This window comes from Ceratotherium simum, chromosome 2, assembly GCF_057802395.1.
Source record: "Ceratotherium simum simum isolate JZ-2026a chromosome 2, ASM5780239v1, whole genome shotgun sequence".
Lineage (NCBI taxonomy): Eukaryota > Metazoa > Chordata > Mammalia > Perissodactyla > Rhinocerotidae > Ceratotherium > Ceratotherium simum.
In genome coordinates this window covers 94421202-94437305 of record NC_141901.1, presented here as the reverse complement: position 1 = coordinate 94437305, position 16104 = coordinate 94421202, and the positions used below count along the sequence as shown (strand labels likewise).

The window sequence follows — 16104 nt, the reverse complement described above, 5'->3', positions numbered from 1 at the left end:
TGTACAAGGGTCAGTTATGCACATGTATGGGGAAGTCATAAAGAAGCTTCCTCATTTTAAATATCTACTGTTTCCCAAAGAAGAATAATCCTTTTGAGATTTCTCCTTCTGGCCAAGGTAGAGTAACAGGGACCGTTTACCCTTCCACCTGAAAATATCTCAAAAACGAACAAGATATATGAAACAATGATTTCTAAGACACTGGAGCTCGGGTGAAGGACAGTGACCCCTGAGAGGTCGGCTTGCCATATGATTGCCCCAGCTCACTTCCTTGAGAGTGTCCAGGCCGTGGCATAGGGAGAGCCCAGCAGACTCCCAGCTGTTCATAGGGAGGTGTCCTACTGAGGCACACTCCACAAGACTGGCTGAGCGGGTGCCAGAAGCAGCCAATGGCTTGTGGGTACTGCTGACCACCATGCACTGCAGAAGCTGGCTGTGGAGGCAGCGTGCATATGACAGGAGCCTGGTGCTGGAGAACCCACCTGCACTGCAGAATCTGGGGTCTGGGGCAGCCCAGCAATGTGCACTATAGGAGCCAGGTGCCAGGGAAGCTACCTGTACTACTGGGCACTAACAAAGCCACATAGGCTGCAATACCCACACACTGGGAGTGCCACAGGCACTGCAGGAGTCACACACAAGCCTCCTGCACTGCAGGAGCCTGGCACAGATAAGCCCTGAGTACTGCCCAAGCCTGCCCAGCAAGCACACTGGAACCAGGAAGGAAAAATCTCTTCTTCCTGCAGTATCTTTCCAGCACCCTCTACTGACAGAACTTAACATGGTGCCTGTTGGCGATGAAAAACTATATATAAAGGGCCCAATAGTAATTTGCTCAGAGCAGGCACCAAACAGTGAATTGGATCTACATTGATTTTTATGTAGAAATTGACACAATGGTTCTAAATTTCATATGGAAATGCAAAAGACCTACAGTAGCCAAAACAACTTTGAAAAAGAACGAAGTTGGTGGACTAACACAACTTAATTTCAGAACTATTGTAAAGCTACAGTCATCAAGACAGTGTGGTATTGGTGAAAAGAGACACAAAAAAGATCAATGGAACAGAACAGAGAATCCAGAAATAGACCCACACACATATGAACAAGTGAATTTCAACAAAATTGCCAAGTGGAGAAATTCAGTGGAGAAAGGACAGTCTTTCCCCAACAAATAGTGCTAGAACAATTAGGTACCCATATCCACACACTAAAAAATGAACTTGGATCCATTCCTCACACTTTATACAAAAATTGACTAAAAATGGATCATAAAGCTAAATGTAAAACTAAACATAAAAAACTTCTAGAAGAGTGGGGCCGGCCCGATGGCGTAGTGGTTAAGTTCGCATGCTCTGCTTCAGTGGCCTGGGGTTCGTGTGTTCGGATCCTGGACAAGGACTTACACGTACTCATCAAGCCATGCTGTGGAGGCGTCCCACACACAAAGCAGAGGAAGATGGGCATGGATGTTAGCTCAGGGACAATTTTCCTCAAGCAAAAAGGGGAGGACTGGCAGCAGAAAATTCTAGAAGAAAATATAGGTGAAACCTTTATAACCCTGGATTTGGCAGAGATTTCTTAGATAGGACTCCAAAAGAATAAATTAATTAGATACAACCCATAATAGAATAAATTAATGAATTAAAAACTTCTGCTCTTCAAAGTTATCCTTAAGAGAAAGAAAAACACAAGCCACAGACTGGGGAAAAAAAATCCGTATAAAGCATGTGTCTGATAAATGATTTGTATACAAAAATGTATAAAGAACTCTCAAAATTCAGTAAGAAAATAGAAAACTCAATTTAAAAACTTGGTAAAAAATTTGAGCAGACACTTCACCAAAGTAGGTAACTGATGACAGATAAGCACATGAAAAGATGCTTAAGATCATTAGCCATTAGGGAAATGCAAATTAAAACAACAATGAGATACCACTACTCACCTATAAGAACGGCTAAAATTAAAAAGACGGATCCTACCAGGTGTTGGTAAGGATGTGGAAAAACTAAACCCTCCTACACAGCTGTGTTTTCCACTTTAGAAAACAGTTTGCCAGTTTCTTAAAAAGTTAAAGGTACACCTACCATGTGATCCAGTGGTTCCATTACTATATATTTATCCAAGAGAAATGAGAACATACGTCCATACAAAGATTGTACACACATATTCATCACAGCTTTATTTGTAATAGGCAAAAGCTGGAAAGAATCCAAATGTTCTTCAACAAGTGAATGGATTAAAAAAAAAAAAAAAAACCCTGTGGTACATGCATATGCTACCTAACAATAAAAATGCATGAACTATTGATGCACACACTACAAGGATAAATCTCAAAATAATTAGGCAGAGTGGAAGGAGCCAGACGAAAAAAACAAAAAAATCACATACTTTATGATTCTGTTTATATAACATTCTAGAAACTGCAAACTAATGTGTAGTGTCAGAAAGCATATTAGCAATTGCCTAGGGGTGTGGAGTGGAAGGAAGGAGAAGAGCAGGAGACAGATTACAAAAACGCAGGAGGAAACTTTTAGGAATGCTGAGTATGTTCATTATCTTGATTGTGTGAAGGTTTCACCAGTGTATGCTGTGTCAAAAATTTTGGAATTTTACACTATAAGTAAAAGCTGTTTATTATAGGTCAATTATACCTCAACGAAGCCCTTTTTTAAAACAGATTATTCTGGGGCCAGCCTGGTGGCGTAGTAGTTAAGTTCGCATACTCAGCTTCAGCGGCCTGGGGTTTGCGGGTTCGAATCCTGGGCATGGACCAACGCACTGTTTGTTGAGCCGTGCTGTGGCGGCATCCCATATAAAGTAGAGGAAGACGGGCACGGATGTTAGCCAAGGGCCCAATCTTCCTCAGCAAAAAGAGGAGAATTGGCAACACATGTTAGCTCAGGGCTAATCTTCCTCACACACACAAAAAGGGTTATTTTTCCTTCCAAATTATCATCCTATTGTATTAACTTATATAACTGATTTTACAATTTCGACCAAATATGAGGTAATAGAATGAAGATCTAGTTAGGTGGGGAAGCCAGAAGTTTACTTCATGAGAATGTAAAAGAACACGCTCAAAGCATCAATCATGTTCCTCAGAGAAGTAAAATAAGTCCCAATGAACAGTGTGATAACATTGTGCAATTTAATATCTTCAAATATGCTGTCAAAAATTCAGAAATCAAAGAGAAAGAGAACCACCAGAATAGATGATTCCATTTGTAAGGTGAACATTTAGACTTTTCTTCTTACAGTTCAAAAACACATTCAACAAAATAGCCGCTCTTTTTGGATGCGTGTTAAAACAAACCATTGAGCTCTCGGGTCTTAAAAATGAATTAGCAGATGGGAGTGGAATTGTAAGAGCTTACCTTTCATCTCTTCTGCTGCGTAGTGTCTTTTTCACTGCTTTTTTGATCCACAGCACGTTGACCTGAGTGTCTTCTCCCCTTCCTCTCTTGTGTTGATGTGCCAGATGTATTGTGAAGATCACTGGAGAAATGGTGTTGTCCTTTCCTGCCGGCATCACCAGACACTTTGCCAACAACCCATCGCCAGCAGCTCTGACTTTCCGGGTGATAAATTTCAGCAGGTTAGAACACGTCCTGCCAAATCCCCAGCTGCTCTGCTGGTAAATATATTTTGCACAAATTTTTTAGAGATGTGTGTGGCTTAGCACTTAATACTTAGATGAGGGATAAACCTTAGGAAGAGAGGAGTACTGTAGAGAAATTACCTCTACTCAGATATGTTTGTAGATGCAAACCCAGAACTTTTACCAGCTGTCAAAGTGTTTTGTGGGTGGTTGTGTGTGTATGCACGTATGTATTTTAATTGCAAACTATCTCAAGTGGCTAAAGAGGCATTTAGAGTAATACAATCTGTATTAGTGACAATTTATTCATTGTCTGTTTTACTTATCATCAATAGACAATGGATGAGGATGGTGGGAAATGAGCCCAATAAAAGGAATAAAAGCCATTTGTTGTATTAACATGTTTTTAAATCAAATGATATTTGAACTGTGAACTACTCTTCATGTGAGCTTGAAAATCTATTTTGTGAAACACGTAATTTCATTGTAATGGTAATTGTTTTGATGGAACTTTACATGTATGACATCAAAGATGCCTATGTGAATTTGGTTATGTAAATATGCTTCTTCACGTTTCCTAACTGTTAAATCTGAATATGATTAGGTCTTTATCGTACATATGCCCATGCACATTCACACAAACCTGCACACATGCATGCCAGTAAAAACAATCAATTGTACAAGTTAACTATTTGCAACGGATGAGATGAAGGGAGTTCTTGACAGCTCCTCTCCATCAGCAAGTGCTGATATTCCATCTCTCTAAAAATCTCTCTACAGTGGCCACTTTTCCCCTCCATGGTGACCTCGCTTGTCCAGGTGACGACTGTCATTTCCCTGGACCACCGCAGTGCTTTCCTCCTTCCCTCCTGGTGTCCAAACTTGCCCCCCTCCTACGTTTTTCACACAACGGCCAAATGAGCTTTTACGAGGTAAATCGGGTCGTACTGGCTCATAACCTCTGGTGACTCCACATTGCATCTGGACCAGAACCCAAACTTGTCACCCCTGCCTGTGAGGCCCCAAGCTGTCTGCACCTGCCTGCCTCTCTGTCCTCATCACCCGCCATCCTGCCAGACCTGCCAGACTTCGGAACAGGCTGAGTCCTTCCCCACATCAGGGCTTTATGTGCTTATTTCCTCTGCCTCCAGTACCATTTCCGCCCTTCTCCACCTGACCCCTACTCATCCCTCAGACCTCAGCCCCGCTCAGCCTTCCTGACCATCCCACTGTCCTCTCCACCCCCCAGCCACCATTCCCAAACCAAATTCTATGTCCCCTTGTTATTCTCTCTCAGGTCCCCTATTCTCTCCCTTTGTCACACTTCGTAAATTAGTAACTATACATCTATTTGTGTTTCTTCATCCACCCACCTCCTCACTGGACTGTAAAACCCATGAGGGAATGGAACACATCTATTAGTTCAGCACTGCACCCTCAGGACCTTCCACTGAGCCTGGCATCTAATAAGGACTTGAGTGATATTGTTGAATGAAAGACCAACTCGACTGTAATTTAAAGAATTTAGTCAAGCTGGATATTTATGTAGAAATAAGTAAACGTTGTTGGTATTTGGAATTTGAGGACCAATATAGTCACTCGCTTTCATGACTGAATGAGACGTTTTCATTGCAATGGTAAAAATACAGTCACAGGTCTTTTAGGTGATTACCAAGATCACCTCCTCCTCCTTTTGATGGCTTAACTGGCAAACTTGATTCCAGGTTTAAAAGTGTAAAAGAAATGATTGCCCATTAAACGAAAAATAAGTGTGAAATAATCAAGATTGGAAATCAGCAACTTTTTTGTGTGTGTGTGAGGAAGACCGGCTCTGAGCCAATGTCTACTGCCAATCCTCCTCCTTTTTTACCCCCAAAGCCCCTGTAGATAGTTGTATGTCGTAGTTGCACATCCTTCTAGTTGCTGTATGTGGGACGCGGCCTCAGCATGGCCGGAGAAGCGGTGCGTCAGGGCGCGCCTGGGATCCGAACCCTGGCCGCCAGTAGCGGAGCATGCGCACTTAACCGCTAAGCCACGGGGCCGGCCCCAATCAGCAGCTTCTTATTTCAGTTTCCCTCCGTGTTTTTGATGCACCGTTGAGCCAGTTCCTTTTATGTTTTGAGGTTCCTCCATTTGAAATTAGAAATTATGTGCCACCATCTCACTGGCTTGTTTATAATATGACTGGTGTGATAGTTACAGTTTTTGTTGCATTTTTAGGTGGTTTTGTCGCCACGTTCTTAGGCATATGTGCAAGAGTTTTATACTTACATTAGTATATCAGTCTTACCAATTGAATTAAATATCATTCTGAGAATGTTTTTGATAAAACACTATAGAGACTCATTATTATTTGCTAAAATAAAGAAACAGAAAACAAAAACAAAATATCCTCGTTAATTTATACCTTATTGACTCTAAATACGTGACTGTTGTGTCGGGGCTGGGATTGGTAACCCGTTAGTCATATGGCCTGTCTGGTTGGTTACGCTGTTCTGCTCCACCACCACTGCCACCACCCCTAGTTTTTAAAAGGCAACGTAACCCAGTGTTATTCTCAATTACCATACAAGCCTTTCACATCATCATCTTACCCCCAGCCAGTTCTCTCATTTGTGTTTACTGGAAGACTTCATTTAGGTTAGTAGCTTGGCCCCTGGAGACATTTGGGTTTGCAAGCCCTGTGACAGTGATCAAATTGAAGTTTACTTCTATTTTTCCCTTATAAAAGGGATTTGCTTGTAAAAGATGTTCAGGAACAATTGTTAAACCAATTATGAGACTAAAGAACTCTCAAGACTTCTTGAGCATTCAAAGAATTGCATCTCGGTGTAAGCATTTGATTGGCAAAGCTTTCTGGAATATTTGTTAAAGCAAGTTCTCTGAGGAATTATCGTAGGCATGTGACTCAGCTTATTTTGTTATTAAACTTAGCAAATGCATTTCTTTGAAAAATAGTATGATTGAAATGTTCCCAATTATTCAGATCTACTTAGTACAAATTAATGACATGTTGCTGGATAGAATTCCACACTTCCGTTTTGGCATAGTAAGAAAGTACGACCTGGGCTAAGACTGACCTGGGCTGGAATCCTGACTCTGACTTATTAGCTGTTCAACTTTAAGCAAACAACATAATTTCGCTGACCCACTATTACTCTTATCTCCTGCCTTCTTGTGTAGCTAGAGCTCTGGAAGCTCTGGGTAACTTGGATGCTTTTAGATAATAAAGTTTAGACAGTCCTTATCAGCATCCCTAGCTCAGCTTGACCAGGGTCACAGCCTCAGGGGCCAAGAGTCTTCTCCATCCGCTTCCTACATGCCCAGTCATAGGGCCTTGCTTTGTCCTCAACAACCTCTACCAGGGCACAGCAGAGCCACATGGGCCGTGCAGAGACCCGGCCCCCACAACCCCCCCTCCTGACAGACCAGTAGCAATTTTAAGGTCCTGATGTTTCTGACTCAGCTCTCTGGATCTGTTTGACTTCTGGAGGCTGGATCATAGCGACTTAACATTTGACCTGCCTTTATCGCTTTATCACTGTGACCTAGCTCTCTTCTTAACCTCTAAATTTTCTCTTTTTATAACATTTGCTCATCTTTACAAAGGAAGATTATTCTTCCTTTGCAGGGTAAATTTTAATGAAATAGTTTATAATGTATCTCACAGACTACCTAGCACATAATAAGTGCTCCTAAAATTATAGCTACTATTATTGTATTATATAGAATATTCTGAAAGTGAAATTTCAGTAAACAAATTGTGTGTCAAGTTACTGAGTCACTTGGACCCTCAGTTCCCTCATTATGAGGGAAGTGAGCAGATGCTTTACACACTCTTGCCTGATTCTTTCTGTCATTAAGACAAGCATTTGCAAGATATGTTGGCGAGTGGCCTGTGGACGGCCCTCTGAGCAGAGCTAACTACTGTTACAGGAATGCAGAACTCCTTAGTTCATCAGGACTGACCTTCTCTCCTGTAACTACCATGATCATTGTCATGTAACTCCAGGATCATCTTGTGAGTGAAGTGACTTTTGTCATGATTTAGATGCTCTTAGATGACATTTTGCGAATGCTAGAAAGGTAGTCTTGTCATTTTAGTATCACCCCTTTTTCCTCAGTTGGAGATAAAGACTGTGTTTACAGTTGGACAAATATTTAACTCAGTTTCTGAGAAACCACTGTTCAAGTCAATTTGAAAGAAAATCAATGTACTCAGCTCCTTGATTACATTAACTGACTAATTCAGAGTAAACTGTGGTGATGCAGACAGGGCTATTAAGTTTAGGGTCATAAATAATTTACTCTTTAAAGCAACCAGTTATCATTGTGGTTGGTTAATATTCCCAGGTACTCACTGAGATTTATAGCAATACAGTAATGCCTCCTCACAGGTATTAATCTATTAACATGAGACCATGCAGAACTGCAATTATGCTAAAACCACACCACTGTTAACAATATAATTTCTACAAATTGTCAAAGATGGATATAGAAATAAGATGACAATTTTCTGAGATGTTTCTCAGGTGGTTTATATCTATTATAAGATGCTACTCTATCATTTTTTATTCCCAATTAAATAGCGATAATACCCAAAATGATGCCAATACCAAGGAATTCTGGGTAAATATGCCAAATTTGATGACTCACCTAAAGAAGGTGTCGGAACAAAAACCGCAGGCTACATATTATAACGTGGACATGCTCAAATACCAGGTAAGCCTGTTTATATGGGCAGGGTGTCGCTTTCACATTATAAATATATATTCTAGCATACCTAACATTGAGTAAAAGTACATAAAGTAACATTTCTTTTAATACTATTTAAAAGCTATAATTTATAAGAAAAAGAAACCTTAAAAGACTACTTGGAGACTGCTTGGTGACAGGAATATTCATATGTATCCTTATTAGTTTAAACTTACAAGTAAAATATTTCATCAAAAATTAGAGAAACGTACCATAAAAATGAAGTTGCAGAAAATTACATCAATTAACATTAAAAGTATTGATAAACTAGTTCGCTGTAATTTTGAGCATTACTGTACTCAAACCTCTTATTTTAAATGATTAAATGTAAGTAGTCTGGTGTTTTTTTGTAAAGTGATAGTACTATGAAATAAATTCTAATAAAACTTATGTTAAGAGATAATTTCATCTTAAAATAATGTTTGGTACAACACAATAGAGTCTATGGAACTTCCTTTTTGTGTCTAGGATTGCACTTACCCCAGATTATCACTGATCTAGTAAATAAGCCTGTTTCAATCCTCTATAGAATTCTACAGAGCCTCGGAATTCCATCGATTCCCAGCCACTTGATCTCTGGGGTTATTTTTAATGCATAGTGATTTTTGTGATTAAATATGTGCAAATTATGTTTCTTAGATGAGGAAACTAAATTATTATTGTTTTAAGTTGTACTTTAATAGAAATCAGTGCATCTCAAACATGCCTGTACTTTACAATCATCAGGGAACTTGTAAACAAATGCTGGTTCTGAACCCGTGCTAATTATAGATGAAACAGAGATAGAGATGGAGAGAGAGATGATAGAGATAGATATGGAGATAGAGAAAGAGACAGAGACAGAGACAGAGATAGAGATGATAGAGACAAAGATGTAGATAGAGATAGAGACAGAGACAGAGACAGAGACAGAGGTAATCTCCTGGACCCTGACACTCCCAAAGATTTTGACTTAATTGGTTCAGGTTATGACTCAGGTATCTGTATTTTTTACAAGTTCTCCAAGTGATCATAATGCACCCTACGAGTTGAAAACCACTTATTTCTATTGTTATAAGGAAATATTGAAAGTGAAGTATCTATGTGATGGCACATTTTACAAAAATACAAATGAATATGTTTTTCCTATGAGAATAGTATCATCTAAACTTTGGACCTTCTTGATAATAGTGAACAAACATATGATACGACAGAAATTCATCACTTTTATAATTAAAATATAATAAAAAAATACATTTTTATTTAACTTTTTTTTTTCAAAACATTTAAACACACTTAGTGACCGTTTTAAGCTTCTGAGAGAAATAGGAAGGAGTAGGACAAGGAAACTCCAATGTAATTTTTCCGTGAATGAGAAGTTAAATTTCGGGGCCCATGCATGGTTCTTGTGTCCAAAAAGGTAAAACTAAAACTAGTTGTTTTCTTTCATGAACTTTCATTGAAAACACTGCATCTGCATTTTCACTTCAGATTAAACATTTTTTTGAAGTTTTAAATCCTGTGCGATTTTTCTTAGTCTCCATAGTTGTTACTAAGTGAACCTAGAAAGTGGATGGAATGCACCTGTCACGATACGAGCCTGATGTCAGGTATGGAAGTGTAGGCAGGACGCTGGATTCTGGAGCAAAGTCAGCTGCCTCCTGGCCACTGACCGTGGGCACCTACCCTCCCTGAACCTCAGTTTCCTCACCTGCAAATAAGCGTAAGAATGATCCCCACCTAGATGTGTTGTAGGTGGTTGTGAGGAGCTAGGAGCCTAACAGATTTCCAAGCACTTTGTGAAATGTAAGTAACCCCAGGCCTGTCGTTTTGTTTTCAAGTGTGCTCTGAGGAATCCCTTTCTCGGCTTTTAGTGGTGGTGTTATTTTCAACAATGCAAGGAATTGGGTGGGAGGCACAACTAGCAGTTTTGTGGGATTGCCCTTAAATGGCAGCATGTTTGGTTTCTGGCCACCAGTGGCATCCCCCAGGCATTGGGACGATCAGAAACACACCCTCACACTTCCAGAAAGCACCTAATTGGGTAGAGGGACTGCTCTCAAGTAGAGAGCTCCTGCTGAGGATGAAGTGTAGAGACAGGGCTGGGAGGGCGGGGCTGCTCTGCCTGCGAGCAATCTCCCGTAACAGATTTCTACATAAAAGTTTATTTGCAGAGGATTGTACTGCTAAAAATATTTAAAGTTTAAAAACTGTTATAATGGCTATGTAAAATTGTCATTAAAAGCCCTGTCATTTTATTAAAAAATTCAGTTCCAGGCTTGTTTCTGCAGCAACCACCCCTGCCTTGTGAGCACATCCTGCGCTCAGGCCCTGCTCCATGGCGTCCATATGTGCAGGCATTGCTTGGCCAGTAGAGATCTGTTTATAGTCTTCAAAATCAGCAAAGGTCATACTCCATGACTAAAACCACACGGCCCCTGCAGTGTGCGTGGACTTGTAGAAGGAGAGTCTCCTAGAGCTAGTCATCGTCACAGTGAACGATAGAGATATAGTAGCACTGAATTTTTCATTGTGGACCCAGAACTCATTGATATTATTGTCTTTAGATCAGATAATTTTTATTGATTCTTCAAACCTGGCTTTTCCTTAGTCAAACTCACAATTGATTCTAACTAGAATTGACAGCAGAGAGTAGACTGCAGCATTCCAGTTAGGGGACCTGGGTTCAAGTCCTTACTTTGGCAAATCCCAAAGGAGTAATAGTAATCTGCTTTGACTAACTCACTGGTTTGTTGTGAAGAGCAAATATGATAAAACTATTAATAGGTAATGCACATTAAAACGTTAATTCCTTACTATGTGCCAGGCACTATGCTGAGCGTTTCACATAAAACATCTCCGTCCATCTTCCTGACAACTCTATGGGTAAGTATTACTGTTAGAATTCCCATTTGGCAGTTGAGGAAATAACTCAGAGAGGTTTAGTGACTGGTCCAAGATCGCTCAGCTTATAAGTGACGATCAGAACTCACGCCAGGACTGTCTAATGCGTTGGCCTCAGCTCCTAACCAGGGCGCTACCACCTCCCTAACTGACATAAAGGGCATTGTAAACTCTAAAGTGCCCTAGAGATTTTGGTAATTGATTTTACATTTTTCACCTGTAACAGTTTACCTGAAGCACCCGGCTCTCCCTCACGTGACCCCTTCACGGTGATTTTCACTGAGAGCTCATTTGCAAGCAGCAAACAACATAATGACTTTTTGATATCGAAGTACCTTCCTATGGGAGATCATCATAGCTTCTGGTTTTGTTTCAGATTAACAATCGAGCCTAAAATATTCTCTTTCCTGTTGTTTGGCAAGGTGTCTGCCCAGGGGATTCAGTCCACGCCTCTGAACCTGGCCGTGAACTGGCGATGTGAGCCGTCCAGCACGGACCTGCGCATAGATTACAAATACAACACGGATGCGATGACAACCGCGGTGGCCCTCAACAACGTGCAGTTCCTGGTCCCCATCGATGGAGGAGTAACCAAGCTCCAGGCCGTGCTCCCACCAGCAGTCTGGTAAGGAGTCCCCGGTCCCCTCCCTCTTCACCAAAGGGCTCCTTTGGGGCAAAGGGATCACAGGCTTCTTAGCATCTGTGTTTCCCACAGCAGGAGATCACAGCAGGCCTGTGTGTCAGGGTTCAGGGCAGGAAACAGAAACCACTGTAGCTGTTTTAAGCAGAAAATGATTCAACACAGGGATTTCTATGCTCACACAGCACTCATGAAAGTGCGGGAGGAATCAGCTTTAGGCTGGATCCCAGAACACTGCAGAACTGGTCCCCCAGGGGGGCTGCTGCCTCTGCCACAGCCAAGAAGGGGAGAAGTTAGAAGGCTGCCAGTGGAGCCACTGAATTCAAGAACCCAGCACTGCCACACTGCTGCGGGGATGAGAAAGCTCCTACTGGCACTGCCTCAGCTGCTTCTCAGCACCCACAAATCTGGGGACTGGACTGGAGCCCTGTGGTTAGAAGACGCCTACATCTCGGGTCGCTGCCAGCGAAAGCAGCAGCAGAATGGCCTCTGCCTCCTCTCTCTCGTCCATATCTCAAGCGGTGTATGTAGTTGGTGCAGCGTAATCTGCATCTAGGACCCTAACTACAGGGGAGTCTGAGAAATGTAAGGATTTGTTTTGTGGCCTCTGGACCATAAAATGGCACACTAGAGAAGGTATGGGAACAGAAACGGAATAGACACTGAGTACCAATAGCAGCTGTTAAAGAGAGCTTATTTTCCTAGAAAAAATACTCTAGTTTTTCCAGATGATTGTCAGAAGCAAAAAAGCAGAACACATACACACACACACAAGTCAGCCATACGACAGCGCCAATTTAAATTACCTGAGTTAATTGATTAACTAACACACCTATTTTTTCAGTAGATGTGTTAAAAAAAAAATTTAACTGCATTTTCCTCTAAATGTTTATCTATCTGACAGGGTTGTGGCTAGTTACAATAAGGAATGGGAAAGGAGAGAATTTATGTGTGGATGGATAGATGGATGGATGGATGGATAGATAGATATATAGTAGATAAATAGATAAATAATGCTGAAATTATAGCTATAATTTTCAAGATCAATTTTTTTAAATTAACACTATCTGGAAAAATTATGGCATCCATTAAGCAAAAATCCTTGCATATGCAAAAGTCTTTTACCTATTTTATTTTTAGGAATGCTGAACAACAAAGAATATTGTGGAAGATTCCCGATATTTCTCAGAAGTCAGAAAATGGAGGTAATGTAATCACAGTCTTCTTTTATTTAATATATAAAGCAGAAATAACTTTCAGGTATTGAAAACTGTTAACCAAAATACACTTAGCCCTAAAAGCAAGAAAAATATTTCACCTCATTTTGGTATATACTTATTTCAACCAATAAAAGCAAATAATTCTTCAATGAACCCTCTGCTTCCCCTGTTCTGCCCAACACCCCACGTCAAGCAGACCTTGCTTAAAGCAAAGAAGAGCATTTAATGAGGCATGTTTCCATTCTGGGTCACGTCTCACACTCCCTGATAGTTGAGATGTTTTTCACTTTCCTCTGATCTTAATCATAGGTTGGAAAAGACATTGCCTTGCAAGTAGCATGCTCCCAAATTTTGAAGTACCATTTGGCTGACTTACACTTCCATCAGTGTACAGAGTTGCTCATCATATTTAATGATAAATTTTATTCATCACCATTTTGTCACTGAAACATACACTATTTTCTAGTAAGTTAGTTTTTGTATGTTAACTTTTGAATACAATTTTCAAAATTATATCCAGAATGTGATGTTGACTATTATCTTGTAATACTCTTTTTATAGGGGTGGGTTCTTTATTGGCAAGATTTCAGTTATGTGAAGGCCCAAGCAAACCTTCCCCATTGGTTGTGCAGTTCACAAGTGAAGGAAGCACCCTTTCTGGCTGTGACATTGAACTTGTTGGAGCAGGTTATCGATTTTCACTCATCAAGAAAAGGTTTGCTGCAGGTAAGTAGGTATCCTGTGAATTTCTTTTGCAAAAGTAATATTGCCTTAGCTACTCTTCCTTAAGAAGAAATAGGTTGGGATTTTCTCATCTTCTTCCTCCTCCTCTTCCTCACTCCTAACCCCATTTCCCATCCCAGTTAGAGAGCAAACCAATTGTTGAATGAAGTAAAAGTAGGAGAGTGAACTAGAAATCAGAAATTAGGAAGGCCCTGGCTACTTATCATGGCTCTGGCTCTGCTTCCTATACAGGGCTGACCAGTCATTCCTAGTATATAGATGTGTACACTGACATTAATGGCGTAAATCCTACTTTTTCTATGTTGACAAACAAGATAAATGCTGTTTGTCTTTGAATTCATCTCTTACCTGAAAACTTTTTTTCTCCAACAGGACCTCATAGATTTTAGACTTGTCAGGCTTAGCTGAGATCTGAGAGGATCCATCTTTCAGTTTAAAGAATCTAGGCCAGAGATCGGAACGGGTTGCCCATGAGCTGAACGTAGTCACGAGACAGGGTTTTGGTTCACACGCTAGTTGGCTGGTGGGGGATTCCCCAAAACTAGGTGATTATACTTATCAATGATTTGTTGGGATGAGTCCTGGTTTTTATGCCTGCTGTACTGATGTAATTATTAATTATACCCTTCTCACTTTCAAAAATGACCCAGTTTGGAAAGTAATTGTATGGTCACTCTTCCTATAACAAATTGGATTCTCACATCCAGGAACAAATCTCCCACCCTATTCTGGGCAAACCCAAACCTCTGCAAAGTGTTCATATCTGGAAATGCGAAAAGGAGACCAGCTGGTCTGGAAAATTGAAAACTTAAAAGACCTGACCCCTAATTTATATTAGTATTGCAGCCCTCAAGTATGCAGTATTTGGCTTCTGGGGCAGGGCAGGAAGGATAGAAATGTTACCCCTATAGTAATCACATTATGGAACTAGCAGGTAACCAGTTGATATATTGTTTTATTTTGCAGGAAAATATTTGGCAGATAACTAATAAAACCTTATGCAAGGATTTGGAGGATTTGTATGATGGAGAACTGTTGTATGAGAAACAGGTTTTAATTTTGGTTTGATGAAAACAAACCAAAATCTGCACTTGGGATATATCTGCTGGAAACATCAGTAACTTTCAGCAACGACTTCCCTCACATGATCCAGTGATGACCAGTCCTACAGTATTTACTTCTAGGTGTAATATTGTTAATGGTTTTAAAATGTAATTATTGTATTTGTAAATTGTACTCACTTCAGTAAGGCAGTTACACACTCGAGTTTTAGCATTTTACCATTCCTGAAATGGATGTAATTTAAACTGTGGTATGTAAATTTAATAGTAGTACTGTTGAATGGCACAGTGCTTACAGAGGTAGATTGCATTTTGTCAATATACAAAATTTAAATATAATATGGATAGATGTCATAAAGGGGGTGCCACATATGAAGAAAATTAAGTGGAACCAGAAAAAACTTCCTTTTCTTTAGTCCTTAGTATGTTTTACTCTAGTGCTAAATAAAAATTCTATCTTCAAATGTTTAGTGGGTTAAATTCAGAAACTATTTCAGAAAAAAAAATTCTAAGGTTACAGCATATTCAAAGAAAAGCATTATCACTTTTTAAAAAGCTTTTTTTTCAAACTGCAAATTTCATAAAATGCAAACTGTGTAAACAAGGCCTCTTATTTTTATAACTTGTGTAAAAAGGGAAAGCAATTCATATTTAAAGTTTAAGTATATGAAATTATAATCAAGAGTAAAGAAGATATTGAAGTTTTAATTACTTTCCCCTCTCTCTACAGTTTAGGAAATGTGGAGATTGCTGAATAATTAGTCAGGCTGAAACCAAAATTGCGATTTTAAAATAAATTTCAAGACTTTTCATCGTTGAACTGGTTAACAGCTTTTGCACAATTACTCTAAACAGAGAGTCTCTCCCATCTAGCATGGAGAATGGTACCAAGGATCTTCTTCGTTACTCATAAAAATCAAAACATTGAGACTAAAAATCTCAGAAGAAATATTTTAGTGCCCTGTTTAAATCCAGAAGGAGAATTTTAATCGCCATCATTTATGTCATTTGGGAAGGAAGAAAATAAGCTTTATAAATGAAATTCTATCCACATTATTGTGCAATAAATTTCCTTTTGGATAAGATTCATTGTATGTAACTATAAATCTTTGCCATTCTTGGGGAATCCAAAAGAGAGTTATCAAAAATTTGTGTCATGATTTCATTGTTGCAAGGTATAATAAACACTGTAATAACTCA

The 16104-nt window shown here is 39.7% G+C and overlaps 1 protein-coding gene across 1 annotated transcript in view; it reads left to right on the top strand.

Annotated features, from left to right (window-relative positions):
• Nucleotides 1–16104, top strand: part of SGIP1 (SH3GL interacting endocytic adaptor 1) — a 199492-nt gene extending 183388 nt beyond the window's left edge. The window contains exons 20-25 of the mRNA XM_087449314.1: nt 3482–3637; nt 8191–8323; nt 11662–11864; nt 13020–13084; nt 13661–13825; nt 14810–16104. Coding sequence (XP_087305440.1) covers nt 3482–3637; nt 8191–8323; nt 11662–11864; nt 13020–13084; nt 13661–13825; nt 14810–14832 — 745 coding nt within the window. The 3' untranslated portion in view covers nt 14833–16104. The remainder of the gene's footprint in view (nt 1–3481; nt 3638–8190; nt 8324–11661; nt 11865–13019; nt 13085–13660; nt 13826–14809) is intronic.